This window comes from Lytechinus variegatus, chromosome 4 (genome assembly GCF_018143015.1).
Source record: "Lytechinus variegatus isolate NC3 chromosome 4, Lvar_3.0, whole genome shotgun sequence".
Lineage (NCBI taxonomy): Eukaryota > Metazoa > Echinodermata > Echinoidea > Temnopleuroida > Toxopneustidae > Lytechinus > Lytechinus variegatus.
Window position 1 is genome coordinate 20,015,174 of NC_054743.1, and position 20,001 is coordinate 20,035,174.

The 20,001-nt window shown below is 35.7% G+C and overlaps 2 protein-coding genes across 2 annotated transcripts in view; both read right to left on the minus strand.

The window, feature by feature from the left end:
* Positions 1-7,627, minus strand: part of LOC121413571 (adenylate kinase 9-like) — a 42,739-nt gene extending 35,112 nt beyond the window's left edge. Inside the window, 6 exon segments of the mRNA XM_041606435.1 lie at positions 298-426; positions 2,312-2,512; positions 3,072-3,184; positions 4,385-4,655; positions 5,209-5,472; positions 7,555-7,627. Coding sequence (XP_041462369.1) covers positions 298-426; positions 2,312-2,512; positions 3,072-3,184; positions 4,385-4,655; positions 5,209-5,472; positions 7,555-7,587 — 1,011 coding nt within the window. The 5' untranslated portion in view covers positions 7,588-7,627.
* A 10,674-nt stretch (positions 7,628-18,301) lies between these two features.
* LOC121412876 (substance-P receptor-like) lies at positions 18,302-19,796 on the minus strand. Its single transcript, XM_041605639.1, has 2 exons — positions 19,772-19,796; positions 18,302-19,077 (listed from the first exon to the last, which is right to left on the minus strand). The coding sequence occupies exons 1-2, from the start codon at positions 19,794-19,796 to the stop codon at positions 18,302-18,304; spliced, it is 801 nt and encodes a 266-aa protein (XP_041461573.1).
* Positions 19,797-20,001: the final 205 nt, after the last annotated feature.

Here is a 20,001-nt window from a genome sequence, read left to right on the forward strand (position 1 = left end):
GTGATAGCAAAGACTGAAATTTCTTAGTCCAATCATAATTCCTTACATGGCTGAAGGAGACTTGTCAATTTGAGAGTGAAGTTTACCCTATAGCGGCTAGAAGGACATTACTACTCATAAACTTTACATTAACTTAGTAGTTGCATCTTAGTTAACACCCTTCTGCTTTCTGCACTCCAGTTAACGTCCTTTACCGAGGGGAAAAGATGAAATATCTCTGCAGTGGAAAATACCTTCAAGGAAGTTCAATGATCATTAAGCATGTACATCTCAATAGAAACTTAGAATAATCCATACCTCAAACATCTTGAGTAATTTATCCTTGTAAGCATTGATACTCTCAGCAGCATGGGGCTTCAGATCTTCAGGTCTCTGAACCAATCTCTCAATAATCTCCATCGTCAATTCTATCTTCTCTTCCTCTCCCTGATAAAGAGATCAAATCAAACACAAATAAGTAGATACTCACCAAAAATTTAACTAAAACCATATCAGTTTTGAACATTAGAATAAGGTCCACCTTCTTTCTTTCCATGCCTGAAAAGGCCCACTGAATAATTTGAAAGGAGCTTTGCATTTTATCAAAGCAGAGAGGAGTTTGTATCACTTCATGCATGCAATTCATACATCCTTTTTAAAAGCTGACACATGTGCAGTTTGACCATATACATGTAAAAACGATTTTACATAGATGATATCACAAAGCCACATTATCACTTGATGACAAAAAATACAAGACAAATACATTTCTACTTGTATACTTTGAGTTGAGTGAATACTGTACAAAGTACTCACTAGTGGACTTAAATATCCCAGTGAAGCTATAATACTGAACTTCTAATAACCCCAGGGGCTTGACCATTGATTTTGAAATAGGTAGAGTTACAGGATTAAATATGTCTGCAGAGTGACACCAGCATGTAACATAGATCTCTTGCGCACTACACAACTGTAACAATAACATGCAAAATGTCCCTCTCTCTCATATTGCAATAGACCAGTTCGTAGTTACTTCATGGACAATTTTGGTCAAATGACCTTTCATTTCTTTCATCATGATAGGCAGATTTCAAAGCAAGATATTACGTAAGCTTGCCTTACATTGCAGGATGAAGAAAGTGAATAGACCAGGTGACTAGAATAGCACACCAATGAACACCTAATTTGTTGCATTCCTACTTTGAATGCATATCATAGCAAGTTGCACAATGTACTTGGCAAACTGTGAAATACCAGTCGTTCGTGGATGCATTGTTGTTTTTTCTGGATGTACATAAAAAAAAAAAATTCAAAAGAATAAATGCATAATCAAGACATCAAAGTTGGTGCTTATCTCATTAGATTTTAAACCACCATGTCACTTTAGTACAAATGACCTTTCTCTGATCATGCGTAGAATATTTTGATCATGCGCAGAAAGGAACTACGAACTGGCTTATTGTGTGGTGCTGAAGTACAATGTGCAGATGCATGAAGCAGGTCAGGGGATGACTGACATATTCATATTCAATCTCCTTGACTTCAGTAAAGACAAATGCAAATATACCATATGGCCACAACAGGAGCATACAACTGAAACAGGAACTTGAGAATAGGTCTTTGATTCTTGTATCGATTGAGCTACAAAAATTACAGTTTTCAATAAATTCATATACAGTGGGTGGAAATTGTGACTAAAATCATAACTTTCTTTTTCTCTTTTGATGGCCTGCCAGTGCAATTTCACAGACATGGGTGAACATATTAACCTGCTACAATCAATGTTACACTTACAGATTTCCTTCTTTTCAGTTTCTCAAGATAAAGTTTTAACTTGAAAGTTGAAATGACAGTAAATGAAAGAGTCAAATATTGCAAATTATAAAACAGGCTAGATAGTTAATATTTGAAAAAAATAGTAAACAGGAGTCAGGATAAACATTCACTTATCACATAATTGGAAAATGAGGAGAGAGTAATGATTATCTGTGTAATCTATTTTTAGTGAGCACCAAGCTTTGACTATCAACAAAACATAGTTGATGCATATTAAGTACACTTCTCTGATTAAAAGGGATTATAAAATAATATTTTGAATAGATGATCAATTCACTTTGGAGTTATTCACTTTAGGACCATTTCTATTGAAATATAAATCTCATTCAAGCTTTATATGATATTACAAAAAGTAACAAAACCTCACAAGGATTATTCTACAAAAATCTGACCAAATATTCTTATCTCTGCTTTGAATGCTATTCATACTTAGCTGCATTCAAGGGACACTTTAATTGTAAAAATAATTACAGTATTTATTAAAAGGGTTTCTCACCATTTCAGGGTCTAGATTCATTTCTGGTTCTTCTTCCTCCTCCTCTTCTTCCTCTTCCTCCTCTTCATCTTCTCCTCCACCTCCTTTCTTCTGCTGTGGTTCTGGTTTCTCAGGGTTCCATACATCCTGTGCATACAGTGTGTTGTTTAGTGAATCTACTCGTTGTCCAATCCGCCTCATCTCAAGGTCTTCATCAGGTATCTGCAGCAATAAGAAAAAACGCAGAGCTTCAGAGTAAATTCATAATGAGCGATGATAAAGTTACAATATTGTGCCAATTAAACATAGAGGAACAAAATAATCTCTGTATGCACATCCGATTTTACAATGATGATCAGCATTTTTTGTTTTGTAACACTCTACAGAACATTCTTTAGCCTGCATGTAATCTGAATCTGAATGGTTGGGTCAGCAAAATGTCATTGATGGACATATCCACCCTATGGATGCAGAAAGAAACAAAATCCTTCTAAATCAAACTCTTTGGAAAGTCAAAACTAGCAAACTATTATTCATATATATGAAAAGGTTAAACAAATAACAATACATTATGCCTTCAAGTCCTCATAAACGATTTTCAATATGTACTGTTTTACAGCACATTTTCATTGCACAAGATACATTTATTTTACTTCATTCCTCTGCTGGCTATCCTCATTTAAGATCCCACGAGCCTTTCAATGATTATATATCACATACCTCTTGGAATCACAGAATAATGTCACAGAAAGTAATTGATATTTCAAAGATATAGACTTACCCTTAAGTTAATGATGAAATCTGGTTTAAGTTTCCAATTCTTGACAAATTCTAGTTGATCTGAAACATTCATGTACTCTTCATTTACACAGGGGAAATCATCCAAGACATAACCTGAATAAAAAAAAAACATACAAAATAATCAGCAAACAGTGATCTGAATAAGAAAACATGTTTTTCAAGGCTTTCAAATAAATCCCTAACATCATATACATAAATTCTGAATTACTAATTGAGACCACTTCATCGATCATGTTCTAGGATTTATCACAAGCAGCAAATAAGGATTTTAAAAAATCACAAGAATGAAAATTTTATTCCAACTGGGTTTGGAATATGACCGAAAATTTCTAAATTTAAAGTGAACCTTTAAGGAATTAACCCTAAAAAATGTTTAAACATCTAAAAAGAGACATGATGCATCCCCTTCCCCCAGTCTATTTCGTCACTGTGGAAAGACATGAACCTTGAATGAAAATAAATAAGCAACATCAGTAATTCAGTACACAAGCAAAGTCATGAAGTAGTTTTAAACTATATATTTGTGTAACATACAGACAGCTGACTAAAAGCATGTCACCTTGTTCAAATTATTCCTGTAGCCCAAACAGAGAGATTAAGGAATGCTTCCTTAAAGGTCAAGTCCACCTCAGGAAAATGTTGATTTGAATCAATAGAGAAAAATCAGACTGGCAAGCACAATGCTAAAAATTTCATCAAAATTGGATGTAAAATAAGAAAGTTATGACATTTCAAAGTTTCGCTTATTGCTAACAAAATAATTGTATGAACGAGCCAGTTACATCAAAATAAGAGTCGATGACGTCACTCACTCGCTATTTCTTTTGTTTTTCATTGTTTGAATTATTCAATAATTCAATTTTTATGAATTTGACGATTAGGACCTCCTTGCCTGAAGCACAAAATGTTAAAATAATGGAATTCCACGTGTTCAGGGAGGAATGAAACTTCATTTCACATGACGAATGACGAAAAATGAAAATATTTCAAATTCATATAATAAAATACAAAAGAAATAGTGAGTGAGTGATGTCATCAGTTCCTTCATACCGACTGAGATGTGCTGTTTTGTGAAATGAAGCGAAATCTTAAAATGCCATAACTTTCTTATTCTACATCCGATTTTGATGAAATTTTCAGTGTTATGCTTGTTGAATTTTTCTCTTTTTATTCAAATCAAGTTTTTGTTGGGGTGGACTTGTCCTTTAATAATCATAGCAACAAGTGGAGTTTAAGACTTTGAAAATTTTAAACAAATAAAAGATAACTTTTAAATTATTACTGTTCACCCACCATGATGTGCCACCTCTGGTGAGTTAATCTTATCCTCTATCAGCTTGACCGCAAGCTCCTCTGGGACCGCTCCACCTTTATGAAGGATCTCCTGGAGTCTTACACCCATCTCCGTCTGGAGGTCAATATGCTGGAGCATCAGCTCTGTGACATTCACCATCTGACATCTCCATGCCTGGGCTAACCTCTTGGCTAAGGTGGTCTTCCCTACCCCTGGTTTACCCAGGATAATGAAGCATGTGGGCTTAGAGTGGAGGAAACGAAGCTCAGTCTGTGGATAGAAATTGATGTCAAATTTTAAACTCGTTGTGTAAAAAAAATATGTGAAAATCGCACATAATACAGTTCAATAATACAATGTATATTCCACTGTGCAAGTGATAATGTGAAAATAATTTTTGTTTGTTATGATCCTTTTCATCTTTATTAAAATTTCATGTAAAATAATTGTCTAATCCTTTTAAATTTATACCATGATCATCTGACACAGAATCAGAAACAACTTGAGATTGATCTGTTTTCAAATCTTGAAATGACAAAGTCTACTTTTTTTGCCTTTACAAGCTGAGCTGTACTGTCTGTGCAAAACAGTCAAAATTTTCTCAATATAAATCGAGTCTACAACTTCCATGACCAAAAAATGCAAAATGATTGCAATTTTCAAATAACCCAAAAAATTTTCTGGGGGAGGGGGTTAATTATTTTCTTAAGCTTGCACCAGGGATTTTGTTAAATTGCAGATAGAGTTAAAAGACTAACTTCAAGCAATCACGACAACTTGTAAACATTGATTCTTGTTTATTTGTGTGTGTACAGCAACTCACCTGGTCTTCATCAAAGGGATCTTCCTCCATACGTTTGATCATATCCGAGATGTGACTTTCCTGGGCATTGCTTCCACTCACGACACTCAATGCCCTGCTCACAGCACCGCCTGCAGGATCTAGCCTACTGGCTCCTCTATGTATACCTTCTGCAGCTGCTGGCGTCACTGAATCCAGCAGAATGTGAGTGTTTGGACGGGTCTCTAACATGTCTATTGTTACACTTGGGGTTGGGGCCCCAAACTGGGGTAAATTTGTTTCTTCCTGCAAATAAAAAAAAATTGAATTGTAAAAAAATACAGTGTACAGGTAGAAGTATATTCAAAACCATGTAAAGGAATTCAATGTTGCTGTAAAACAACTTTTTTCTTTTTAAATCATGAAAGTTCAATTTTTTTTAATGCTTGCACACCAATCAGATGAACCTTTTTTTATCACAGCTACTTGTTTATGCAACCCCTCCATTGTCCATGATGAATTGAAAATGGTAGCACAATCGTGATTGGCTGTGCATTTGTATGCTCATGGTGTGATAGGAACATGACGATGAACGATCGATGGACCCGAGACCGCCTCGTTGGAATTAACAAATTTTTAAATTTACATCACATATTTCAAGAAACTGGTAAGCTGATTGTTTTGTTAAAATGTTGATTTTCATTCATATGCTTTGTTTTTGCCGTCAAAAGGGGGGAATTAAGGAGTAGTCGAAGAGGGTGCAGTAGCGCACCCTTTTCTCCATAACACTATAGTTAAGCGTCAGTTGAACCTCCACTATTACGAGCCCCATGCCTATGGCCAACAAAAAAAATCAAAAAATGTAAAAAAAAAAACTCCAAAACAGCAGATATATCAGTCTGCATTTTTGGATGTGTGAATGAAGCGCAAACGAGGAATTTCTGGTAGCCACAGCCAGGCATAGACACTACATGCGCTGTCACGGATGGGCACAAAATTTTTAAGTGCCCGTCAGTTCACTTGTCAATCTGTTGATGCCAATATTGCATTATAAGGCAATATCACAGCATATCACTAACATTAAAGGTCAAGTCCACCCCAGAATAAGATGGATTTAAATAGAGAAAAATCAAACATGAATAACGCTGAAAACTTCATTAAAATCGGATGTAAAATAAGAAAATTATGACATTATAAAGTTTTGGTTATTTTTCACAAAACAGTTCTATGCTCTCAGAAATGAGAGAGTTGATGTCACTCACTCACCATTTCTTTTGTTTTTTGTTTGAATTATACAATATTTCAGTTTTTACAAATTTGACAATTAGGACCTCCTTGCCTGAACCAAAAAATGTTAAAATAATGGAATTCCACGTGTTCAGGGAGGAATGAAACTTCGTTTTCACAGGACAATGAAAAGAAAACAAAAATATTTTATATGACAAAATACAAAAGAAATAGTGTCGTCGTTCCCCTCATTTGCATACCGAACAGGATGTACATAAATGTTTTGTGAAATTTGAAAATATTATAATTTTGTTATTTACATCCAATTTTGATGAAATTTTCAGTGTTACTGTTATGCTTGTTTGAACTTTCTCTTTCTGGGGTGGATCTTCGCGATCGATCACATGCAATGTTTTGAAATCGTTATCAACCGTGAATAATACGTGTGAGGAAAAATAAATTGGCCCAAAATCACCAATTTTGAGGATAACTGTAGGATGGACACGGATTAAGGATGAAGAGTAATAAAGCTATTTTTTTCTCGATTTTACTGGTATTTTTTTTATAATTTTTTCAATAAACCACTATTTGATCCCACCTTTGTCACAAGGTAGGCCTATATGGTTCACCGTCCCAAAGTTCGGGTAGGACCATAGGTGAAGTGGAGTGGAGCCTACAGTACGAACTTCGCCCGAGGTAACGTTACTATACTAGGCCTAGACAGTTTGATACCAAATTTAGCTTTGAAATCCACATTTTTTTCATATCTTTTGAAATTTGGGTTTGAATGGGACCAAATTTAGTGTTTTCGAAACTTTAATTGTTGAAGTTTCGGTGTGTGGCCATAAAACGGAAAGAGGGCGGGGGGGGGGGGTGAGTAAGACTACATTAGCTCAGCAAGGCCTTAGCGAAGTTTGAGCTCAGCTTACGCCCGGCCCAGCGGGCCAGCTTACTGCCAATGAAAGTCTTCCCTTCCTCGGTCAGTTTTCTGTCGTTTACGTTACAAAAAAACTCTGCATTTACGTAATAAATATTAATTCACAGCACTAAAAAATCTACATCCTAACACACACTAATATTTTCAAATTGAACATAACCACCAATGTTTCGGACATACTTTCTAACATAATATAAAAGGGACAAAAGATATGCATTTATTACCTCGTTCTCCGCCATAGTTTTCACGATCTCCATGGAGATTTCAGCAGCGACGTCCGCGTGTGCCGTAATTGCGTGTGCTCAATGCACTCACACGTTATAGTTGACGCGCGCGTACGAGTGCTGAAGATCATAGCGCCATCTTGAGTTATATACCTTATAACACTGATCTGTCATTGATCAAGCATAGTCCAGTCAATACTGACATGACAAAAGCAATCTTACTATCTTGTGGTCAATAGGTATCATTTGCCAATAGAGCACTAGCGTACCTGGGGGGAGGGGGGAGCAGTCACAACTCATGCAAAGGACCTATCCCTGCCTCCCCCTAACGAGCTTGAAAACCTCCCCCCCCCTTGAAGACCTTTTTGCCCCCCTTAATATATTCAGTCTCAAATCAGTGTTTCTACATTTATTTGAGTAAGAAAAAAGCTATATTGCACTTTCATTGACTATCGGAAGGCATTTGACTCAATAAATAGAGTCAAACTGAGGAATCATCTAATTACTTATGGAATTAATTGTTAAGTCCTTAATATCATTATTAACATATATAAGAAGGCTAAATCTTGTGTTTAAGTCTAATTCGGGTCAACTATCACTAATGTTTCCTTCATTGTTTGGTTCAAGACATGGTGACAACTTATCACCCCGCCTCCTTTTTCTAATTCATTGATTTGAATGACCTTGCATGAAAGGACTCTCTTCTGAAATCTTGTAAAGGACTTGCTATATTGTGTCAAATCTAGCATAATTAATTATTATGATGTACTTTAAACTGAGGATTCAGTTTTTTATCTAAACCTTATTACATATGCTGACGATACCACAATCTTAGCAGAGTGAATAGAAGACATGCAAAAATCCCTAGATATTCTTTATTTCTATTGTAATGAAAGGGATCTAAATAACAACATTTTAAAGACCAAAACTGTAAACTTTTCAAGAAGCAAAACGAGGACCAAAGTCGCTCATTGATGGCGTAAAGGAATACGTTTATCTACAATGGTAGTTTCGCTAAAGTTCAGAAGAAATTGTACGATCAAGCCAGCATATACATGATATAGCCAAATGGAAGAGACTTGATCTCCTGATCGATGTTCAACTCAGCCTTTTTGACAATCTAGTATACTTACGCTACGGTTGTGAGATTTCAAGTTGGGGCTTTTCTCAATGCCTTCTTGCTGAAAAGCTTCATTTGAAATCCTGCAAGATAGCTCTGAGACTTGCATGGCTATATAGAGGTTAACTTGGGCACTTCCCAATAAAAAATACAAAAATGCAGTGAATAGTAAATTTCTCGGCTAAAGTTGTAGAAAAAAGTGAAAATATTGCATTTACTTTGTCTACTCTCATTTTCTGGATGGAAAGCACTCAAGGCTACCAATCAAACTAACTGAACTGTGATAGAGGAATTATTATAGATTGTGGTTTTAATTGACAGTTAGACCTAAAAATGGGACACTATATTTTGGGGGCAAATCATGAAAAGGATGGGTAGTTGGGTATGCTCCTACAGTAATATATGCGGCCTAGATACTGGGCATTCTAAATACATTTATTTCATTATGGAAGTCAATAATGCGAGCGCGAAGCGTAAACTGAAAAAAAATGATATTCCGATCTGAAGAAGGGTCAATTTATGCACTATTTCAAGCACTGTGTATGGAAATTGAAAAGTGGATATGGATTGCAAAGAACAGATGGTATGAGCTGATATATTATTAGTGTTATTTTGATTTAGGACCGGGGTGTTTTAAAGACAAAATGTCATCTTAGATGATGACTATCTTCGTATTCCTTTTCCTAAGCTCGACATGAAACTTGTCGATATTCCATTCTAAAAAACGGACAATTTGATTAATATGAATTCGAGGATATAGTTATCATCTTATTTATTAATCTAATAAGCATAATGAGAACGCGAAATTTGTTAATAACAAGGTCTGAAAACTGGACATTTTAAGCACTTTTATAACTGTGAATATAGGATGCATGGATTAATATATTTTCAATAATTGATGCGAGCGCAAATCTCGCTCAATTTGATCAATTGTCATGGAAAGGGTTTTTAGTAGTTTGTTAGAATTTAATTTAGATATATACATAACTCACATGGATTCGCCTATGGAAAAGGGGGCTTGCCATTTTCTTGTTTATTCATTGGCAGAAAATAATCCTATGCCTATGATTCCTGCGTAAATGTAGGGCCTACCTTAATAAAAGTTGCAATGATAGATGGAATCATTTTGTACTGTACTGTAGATGAAAAAATAAATTTAAAATTAAGTTTGTTTTATTTGCTGATTTATGTATAGCATCGCATTTTTGGCATTTACGGAATTATGGGGGGGGGCAAATCGATAAGCGTGCCACCCCAATATTTTCATTAGCCGGGGGGCGATCGCCCCCCCCCCCCCCCGATCGACGTCCCTGCCTTATTCCCCATCATTCCTGCACCTCCCAGAGGTTTGGAGGGCAAGGGTTCATTGCTTTTGTTTTTATGTGTGTGGTTTTTTTTTGGTGGGTGGAGGGGGCTTGGCCCATGGAAAAGGAGTCCATGTTTTAAATCACCTTCGTTTTTGGAGCAAAATCCTTGTTATGTTTTTCTCGTGCTTGTCATTTTTTACGAGCAAAATCGCCTTCATTTTTAAGTGAAAACCTTTTTTTTTTTTGCTTTCATTTTCCCAAACCAGCACCCCCTCGCAAAAAATGTACCAAGTCCCGGGAGGGGCACTTCTGTTATGCCGATTTGTTGTTTCATTCAAATAATAAATACAGACCAAAGTGTTCTTCTCGGTTGATCTTCGGAAAATATAATCTCTATATCATTTCAATAGGCTTCACGTTCTCTGCAGGGCCCTCGGAACGATTTTTGCAAGGGGTGCTGGTTTTGAGGAAAAATTGACGAGCAAAAGAAATAAAAGAAGACCGCGTCATTTTGAAAAACTAGGATGATTTTGGTCAGGAAAAGCTGACAGGCCAAAAAATTAATAATGATGAAGGGTCTCGCTCCAAAACGGAGATGATTTTGGTCAATTTCTACTTTTTAGCATACCAAACTGACCCCCCCCCCAAAAAAAAAAAAATCGTCCGATCTTCTAAGGGCCGCTTCCCAGGCCCATGATTATCTTTCTTTCTCTCTTTCATCTCCCCCCCCCCCCCACTCTCGTAAGGGCTTTCTATTTCTCACTTTCTTTCCTAGTCATTCTTACTCTGACGCAGTAGTGACGTTTGGTCTTTATTATCATGATTATAACGTATAAATTGTCATAAATGTGATCTGTTAAAAAAAATGAGAATGCTTATACCAACATGCCTGAAAGTATTTATTTCTAAAGATTGATATGTTGCCATCATTCTTTTTTTTTAATCTAAAATCGATTATGTTGTGAGACTATATTAAAGCCCTATACACGATCGAACATTGTATGGGCTTGATGGGTAAGACTTGTGTGGCTTTGATCCTGTTGGTGCAAAAATGACAGGGGTAATAACGGCAGCTCAAGAGTTAACCTCAAGGCTTGGTATATGTTCCCATCAACATGATCAAATCGATTTACGATGGGGACCACCATTGCCCAAATCTCTCTCGATGAGTTGTAGGCCTATAATGATGCGGAACAAGCTCATTTCGGTTACCCATATGAAGCCATATTCATAACAAATATGCTAATATTTAATACTAAATTTCAAGTAAAATGCCAAACTTGATTCTGGAATGCCAACTAGCCCAAGTCTTCAAAGATTGACTGTCCCATATGCCATATGGGAATAGTGGACCAAATTTTCATTTTGCCATTACGATTGAATGAACACTTTTCTTTTTGATAATTAAATGATATATTTATAGTTTGATATGAAAGTTCATTAACCTTTGTAAAACTAAAATTATCGTCATACACCCTATCATTAGCTGATGTAAGACCAAACACAGCAAAAACTGTAGTGTTAACCGGTGTACATAGAGAACCACACCAGTTATTTTACACCGGTGTTAAATTGGTGGTGTTAGTTTTACACATATAGGTGTTATTACAACACTTTTTGTTGTTACATTTACACTCTCTCTAGGGTGTAATTTTAACACCTCAGGGTGTCGTCCGTCCTCTATATGCACCAATTGGTGTCAGTTTTAACACCGCAGTTTTTACAGTGAATGTACACTGTTAGAAAATTTATCCTTAAAATAAAAGAAGTTCCTGCAGCAAAGTCTCGAGAACACCTGTGATCTTATATTACATCATGTAAAATTACAGGATATTGGTACTTGGTGTATGAAACCTTACAAACTTCCTTAAATAAAACAACATTTTCCCCTTTTTAAACAGATCTGTTCTGTTAAATTGTAGAAAAATTCATGTTTTATGAATTTGCAGAATGATTCTGTTATTGCTTTCTGCAAAATTTTGTTTTCTTTCTGTAAAATCAGGTTTTGTTTAACAGTGTAGGGCCATAATGGTTGATTATGTACAACCGCCCCCATCGCATCCCCTCCTCTGTGTGATTTTTCAAATAGTAAATTAAAAAAGAAGAAAGGGAGAAACGGGACTTATGAAAAGAAAAGCCAGTATCACATTATACTTTCCCTATCGTTCAACTGATAAAATGACGTCACGTTTAGGTCATCACCCCCCCCCGCACACACACACACACTAAAAAGAAAAAAAAACTGATCAATACTGTACTTTGGTCATGTTTGTGCGTGCAGCATATACATGTACCACACAAAACATGATACCGTATAATACGAGAGCAAAAAACACTATGGTGCAAATTATGTAATTACGTGTAATGACAATCTTCTGTTTATGAATGGGTTTGCAAATATATGTAGTCATTATTTTTCAATGCAGGAATATACTTCTTTATCATGTGAACTGGATGAAATAGAGGTTTATACGCAAACAGAGGTAGGGTGAATAACAATTAATTCATTTTATTAAGAAAAAAAGAAAAATGCACATCGACATGGTCAGTATGTATACGTTGAAACAATTATGTTTGTTATCAAATTTCCTTTTCGATTCAAATGATTAAATATAGCGATGCTACATCATAATAATTTTCATGATCATGTTTACTCGCTATAAAATTGCTTCACACATAGTTAAACAATGTTAATATAATTATAATAGCAATTTTGGTGTCCTACAAAACATACCTTATACACATATTTATTTATACAAGGTATGAACGCAATATCCTGTTAAATGACCTTCGGACAAGTGCCTGAATCGAATATCAAGACTATTATATTAAAAATCACCGTATATATATTTCTTCAAAAGAACGTCATAAACAAAAGCAACAGTAATATAAAGATGCATGATGCTTTATGTGCGATTCTGTATTGCAGCATGGCGTTCAGACCAGGGAAGTTCAATCTCCCTGGTCAGACCGACATCAGTGTACGTATTCAGGTCCAAAATAATTCATGGCCATACGGAAATGGTGTTTATCATTCGAGAAACAAAGCACAACCGAAAATATTAAAACAGACATTCCTTATGAAAGAATCAAGAAACGTCCATGGTAAATTCAAATTTTGAAGATATTGATATTTTTCACGAGACGTCCTTATTTAGGTTGTTTGTTGTGTCTGTGGCCGTTTCATAAAGCTGTTCGTATGTTACCATGAATGCATGTATGTTACCGTGCATATGTTACCATGTTATGTTACCATGCATATGTTACCATGCGTATGTTACCATGAATGCATTCTTGCACTGAATCAGATCTACAAGATTCCCATTTTATCATAAGGGAGTGAGCCTCCTAATAATTCTCATCAAAATACATGCTTACCATGAAAAATGTATATAAAAAAAAATCGGATTTGAAATTATTGAGACATTGAGAATAATAAAAAGCACAAGAAAGGGTTCGTCACAAGTCATTCGTAAAATCATTATCAACTTTTGGACAGCTTTATGAAACACCGACCTAGAGATAAACATGGAAGACCTAATTTCTGCTATCTTTATTAATTTTATTGATTCTGGTTTCTTGAATATCGTCGAGACTTCGCTGTTTGCAGAGCAATTTTATTGTATTAAAAAGTGCAGTAAATTCTAAAATGTTCAGTTTTGAAATAAAAGGGTACATGTATCTCGGATAGCATTTATACTGATCGCTATTTTCGTCAATCCCATCCTTCACTATAACTTTATTTAAAGTTTGTGATATTATTGCTTTATCATTTTCTGAGCATATATAACCAATAATAATCAATATTATCGTTATCATTACCATCTTCCTTTTTTCTCTACTATTTTTTCAGCTTTCATTGTTGTCATCATAATTTTTATTCATTACAACATGTATGTCTTAAATTATTTTGTGTTATTCTCTTGTTATTTTCAAAAGTATTGATTGATAGATTCGTCTGTCATTTTATTTCCTCTATACACACAGTAAATTTACAGAAAGCAAATTCATCAGAAGGGATAATATACAATAACTTAATCTTTTGACGACAAAAATCAGATCTCCTTTACACTGCAAAAACTCCGGTGTTGATTTAACACCAGTCCGGAATCTATATATGTCCACACCAGAGAAGTATTGAATCAACACCAGTTTGGAATTAAACCGATGCTGTTTTAATACGAATTGGTGTTGTATAAACACCTATATGTTAGACCAAAACAAAACTGATGTTGTTTAACACTTCTCTGGTGTGGACATATATAGATTCCGGGGCTGGTGTTAAATCAACACCGGAGTTTTTGCAGTGTAGTCGCTCATCAAGTTAATCAAAAGTGATATAGGGCAATTCCATGGAAAATGTTCACTTTACAGAAAAAATGAAGTTTCACGTTTCACTTAAGCAGTCAAATTTTCTTAAAAAGTAATCTATAAAGTCTCAATTTCCAATAGAAAAATCGCAATATTGATAAAATTTTGTATTTTTTTCCATCATCAAAAAAATAGAATAGTAAATTGCAAAATGTAAAAAATGTGGCTATTTTCAAACAATTCATCTTTCCTGTCTCTACTAAAAGCAAACAAGGTCCCAGAGGTCTCTTTTAACTTTTGAATAGTTGATTAATGTTTAAATCAACAGAAAATAATCGTTAAATTTTATGCCATTCATAAATTTTAGAGAAATCTGTCTTCAGATTTGTGTGATTTCTTTACCATTATCAGTGTCATGTCCGTTACGTTTTTCACTTAAAGTTTTCACAGCTTACAGGAAATTTGTCTAAAGATACTGCAGATTCAGATTCTATGTTAGAATTAAACCCCCTAACATGCGTAGCAATCATTTTCCCTTACCACTTCTCATTTTCAAAAAAATGGCGTAACGGACATGACAATTTGCGTAACGGACATGACGCCTTGTATATGGCAAATGGCAGCATTCACAAAAACAAAATATTAGGCTCAGTGTCACAGACTGAGGTCAGTCTCAATTGTTTGAGGGTAGCTGAATGTAATATTTCCTAGAATCTGCATGTCATTCAAGCTATTTTTAGAAGTTGGTGAATGATGAAAGTTCAGCTCTTGTTCTGGTAGATTTTTCTGAGAATTAATGGTATGCCACATAATATTAGGATAAGATGCAGCTAGATCTGGCAACATACTCAGATCACAATCTGCATCATTTGTGTTTGAACAAACATTTGATTATCTTAGGTTTCTGCACTGACAGTTTGGAGCATGATGAAACTCAAACTTGTGAATTCATGATCATTGATGATATTACTTCAAAGTATCTGACTTTCACCAACCTCTACATGTACTTCTTCAGTGATGGCATGGGCTCACATTTAAAAGCAACTTTGTATTCGGATATCTGTGTTTCATGATGTACCTGTAGCTCTATGAATCCATGAATCTACAGTGGCACTTCTTTGCAGTATCACAAAGCAAAGGGGCCGTGGAAAGAATGTGGCGCGATCAATAAATTATATCATCACAGTATTTTTGTCAGCCATAATCACGATTTGAATGATGCATCTTCAATTGTACACAATCAGCGTGGACAATACAACAAAATTAGATACAGCCACATTTGTCAGCAAGCAAGATCATAAGATTTAGAACATCCAAGATTTGATGAAAGGATGATTATACTCAGGATGATAGTTATTTTGAATGAAAAAAAATCTCAGAAGCTATTTATAAACATTCCGATTACCGTTCAACTCATACATAATCGATAATGAAAGACCGGTTTCCAGGTACTGCTATTAAATTTTCATTAAAATACTTTTTAATACCATTTTTTGTAATCTTAAAACTCACATTAATACTAGTACATGTTCTTTATCATAAAATACATTCCATAATATTTTCTTCTTGGATTTATATAGGTCTGGTACATTTTGTTTTCTTCTCACGAAAAATGAGATTTGGTCTTCTCAGTGTGCCGTAGTGGTATGATAAACATTGTATTCAATATAAAATTATCACTTAGGCTATAGCTATTGAATTAATGATACCTGCTAATAATATCTACATATTTTTCTTTAGAGTGTTAGTAAAGGTACTTTGCTGTTACGTAATTACATTCATTATTCATATTTCTTTCATTTTCAAACTAAGAAGTGCCGATGGAGTTCACTACGTAAGGGTGTCATGTCCGTTACGGTAGTATATTATCAAATATTAGGGCATGAATAAAAAATAATCTTTTCTATCAACCTTTTCTCCTTTAATTAGGTGTGGTGGATGGTAGTAACTGGAAAATACTCATTAACTGTTGTTAACCGGTGTAAAATAAATTTTTCTAAATATTTTTTTGTTTTATAAATATTGTACAAAAAGACCCCCTCTCAAATTGCAAAATAATAGGAGATATTACAGATTACCAGTTATGATATGTGTCTCTAACCTCTAGCCTTAACATGTAAACAATTAGACTTGTACCATATCTTGTAATAAAATAATTATTTTCGCTTACAAAAAGTGGACGAAACTGTCATGTCCGTTACGCTTCGTGTGTCATGTCCGTTACGCTACATTTTGAGCTAGGAATACAGAATGCACTGCAAAACTGTTGTTAAACACCATTTTATGGATAGAACATGATCTTAAGGTTAAATTAACACCAACGTCAGGTGCATGCAATCTAAGAATTCACAGGAATTTTGATAAGCAATAGGAGGTAAAAATGCTTCGTCCATTTCGTGTCATGTCCGTTACGCTCACAAAGAGTGCAATTTCTCCGCAACTGTTCAATGAAACGATTTGAAATTTTATGTGTATGTAACTGATACTTAAATGTGTCTGATAAGCTTAGTAACAATTATCAAAAGACTGCTAATTCTAATGTATAAACCTTTGAATTACAAAAAATTGTCTGAATGTCATGTCCGTTACGCTGGAATTGACCATATGATAAAGGTGATAATTGGTGCATTAGTGCAAATGAGGATGAAACCGAATGCCTTCTGCTATATACGAACAAGCATCCATCGACATTATCGAGTTATCTAATAATTACTCTTTATTAGGAGCAGGTACTCCGTAATTAACCCTGAATGGCAATTACTGGATCTCATTCTTACATCCCATCACATCTACTTGTCTACCTCGCTTGCATTTTGTTCTTTGGAATGTTTACGAAACATAATTTCACGCAGCGTGATTGAGGGACAGAATGATTGTGAGTGGAAATTCGAACAAAATTCGAATCTAAGATATAATTTATCATATTCAAAATTATAATCAATCCAATACTAATGTGTACTTCTGATCTTGTGATCTACCCTAAGGATTCTAATGAAAATAACCTCCATAAAATTCAGCCTTTTTGCCCAATTTTAGCGAATGCCATAGTTATGTCTATATACAATTATGTTTGCGAGGACTCATGGGAAAATCATCACCAGACTTTACGAAGTAATATTTGCGGAAAACAGAGAAAATTTGATGGGTGCTTGCAAAGTACAGATTGCAAAGTGCAGTCAGTGTCCAAATTCAGAGGAATTCCCACTAATATCGAATTTTCTTAAAATTTCCACCGATGTTCGTCTACTATGTATATACTTCCTTGCATTTATGTGTCACAGTTAGAACAGAGACTGCTTTGATAATGTTGTCTCGTCCCCGGATATTCTACAAGCTCATACAGAAGCAAGGTCAGAAATTGTGATAATTATCAGCAATCCTTGATCTTAAACCAAGGTCTTCCAATCTTTATAACTTGGTGTGATATTAATGAATGATATATGAAACTGGGCTTCCTTTCTCCGCTTCTCCCACTCAGTCCCCCCCCCCTCCCTCTCTCTGAGATATATATTTCCTTATTCCCTATCCCTTATTCCCTATTAATCTTAGCTAGCAAAACTAAGTGGGTTATATGGTGTTACAAGTTACAAGAGATCAAATGCAAACGCTTTAAGCTTTAAACTAAAGAAAATCTATTCATACTTTTTTCGAAGGGAAAGGACCAGCAATATATTTGGTTGAACAAACATTCTGTAGCATCTATCGTTGTTTTCAATAATCAATTACATCACTTTTTGAGGGACTTATACCACATTAGCGAAATATCTATCAAATAATTTACATTGAACAAAAATATACAAAACACCTGAGGTTCAAAGGGTGTGAGGTTTTGTTTACAGTGGGGAACATCGCATGCAACAACAAAAGTGGATAGACAATTTATTTTTTCATATATACATAAACTTTGAAATCTATATCATACAGAAATTTATACAATGTACATCTCCGAACACAAGGCCAGTTTTTAAGCATGTAACAGTTTCAGTCTCTTCATTTATTGTATGTTGCTTCATTTTGCGACAGAAGAGCCTATTGCACTTGGATTGGTGCCCTCAAAGCTACTGACAGTAGTTGTCCATTTCTTACTACAAACTGCAGCCCGAAGTGCCTTCCGGTACTGCTTGCTCTTGAAGGCATATATGAAAGGATTCATACAGCTATTACAGAAGGCGACCAAAACAGTGAGATGGTAGTACCACTGGTCAAAGTCAAGGTTCCAACCACAGTTGTACGCGAAAAACACGAACTGGTTCGGAGCCCAACAGATGGCGAAGGTCACGACAACTACGGCCAACATCTTGACAACCTTCTTTCTGGCGCTCAAGAGCTCCAGAGACATTGGTCCGGACTTGCCTTCTCGGGTCTCCTGACGAAGCTTCCGTGCACTGGCTTGGAGATTGGACATGATCAACCAATAGGAGATCCCCATGACTGTGATTGGGATGACGTAGATGACGCAAAAGTTGGCCACGCCTACGAAGGTCTGGTAACCGACGTTGGGCCATCGGAGCATGCAGGTCCCGTCATCATTGTAGAAGACATACAGCATGTAGCTATTCATGACGAATCCAAACACCCAGACACTAAAGATCATCAGCCCGGCCTTCCTGGCCGTGAAGACAGCATCGTAATGAAGAGGATGGACGATGCTGAAGTATCGCTCCAAGGTCACGCATGTGAGATTGAGTACTGAAGCTGTGAAGGCCGTCCAGAGAGGAAACTTGGACAAGAGAAGGCGACAGAGGGTGTTTCCTCCTGCGCCATCCGGAACTGGGATGTCGATTCCTGAAAGAAAGAGAAGAGAAAATGCGTTCTGTGAAACTGATGAGGGATAGTAGGTGAATCAATATCATTGCAAATGAGCTGCTTTGGGAATTCAAGTAAAGGACACGAGAAAACTTGAGCAAGATAATTCGACACAGGGTATCGTGCACATCTGGAGCTGGTATGTCGATTCCTGGAGAAAAATACAGAAGACAAATGTGAAACCTGTAATTAAGAAGAAATGCTTTGGGAATCAAAGGCATGGACAAGAGAAAAATTGGTCAAGAGAAAGGGTCTCTACTTTTGAGTCATTATTCACATGTAATGTTACTGCCCTGAATACATAATCCCCGAACAGAAAACTGAAGCAGACAAAGCCAAACTTGTTCTGTGAAAGCTGTTAATGAAATGTATGCAAATTCCAAATCAGTTGTAGAGAACATCGGGAAAGGCAATCAAAGAAATGGATAAAGGAGAACATGGCGGCTACCTTCAGAGTATAGATCCATCTGGGGGAAAGGGGAGATTTCACAAATAAGAACACAATTCTAAGTATATACACGGCGAGATCCGGTTACAGAGGTATTTCGACTGTGGTAACACGGTAAGGAGCACGTAGTCAGACGCGACTTTCAATATTGGAAATGCTTGGGCATTTTTTTATACCAACAGAATGGAAAACTACGTTTTCCCCATCCATTGGCGGCGATCTCACCCCATTTTCGAGGTTTGTACAGCATCCTACGTGATAGGGTCGTTTTGATACCCCCATGCGTCCCCCCCCCCCGCTCTCTTCCATATATCAACCCAAATCTTACGAAATCACCGCCTTTATGCCTCCATCCATAATCTTGACAAAAGTGTAAGATTTTAAGTATGGTACTTTTTAGCTACTTTTTTGACCAATTTTGTTTTAATGGTCCATATAAAATATAAACAAAGATA

Excerpts from the sequence above, each read along its gene's own strand:
- LOC121412876 (XM_041605639.1), bottom strand. The coding sequence starts at position 19,796 with ATGCTGTACAAACCTCGAAAATGGG. Across the intron at positions 19,078-19,771 it reads GTACAAACCTCGAAAATGGG|GAATCGACATCCCAGTTCCG; the intron begins GTGAGATCGCCG and ends TCTTTCTTTCAG.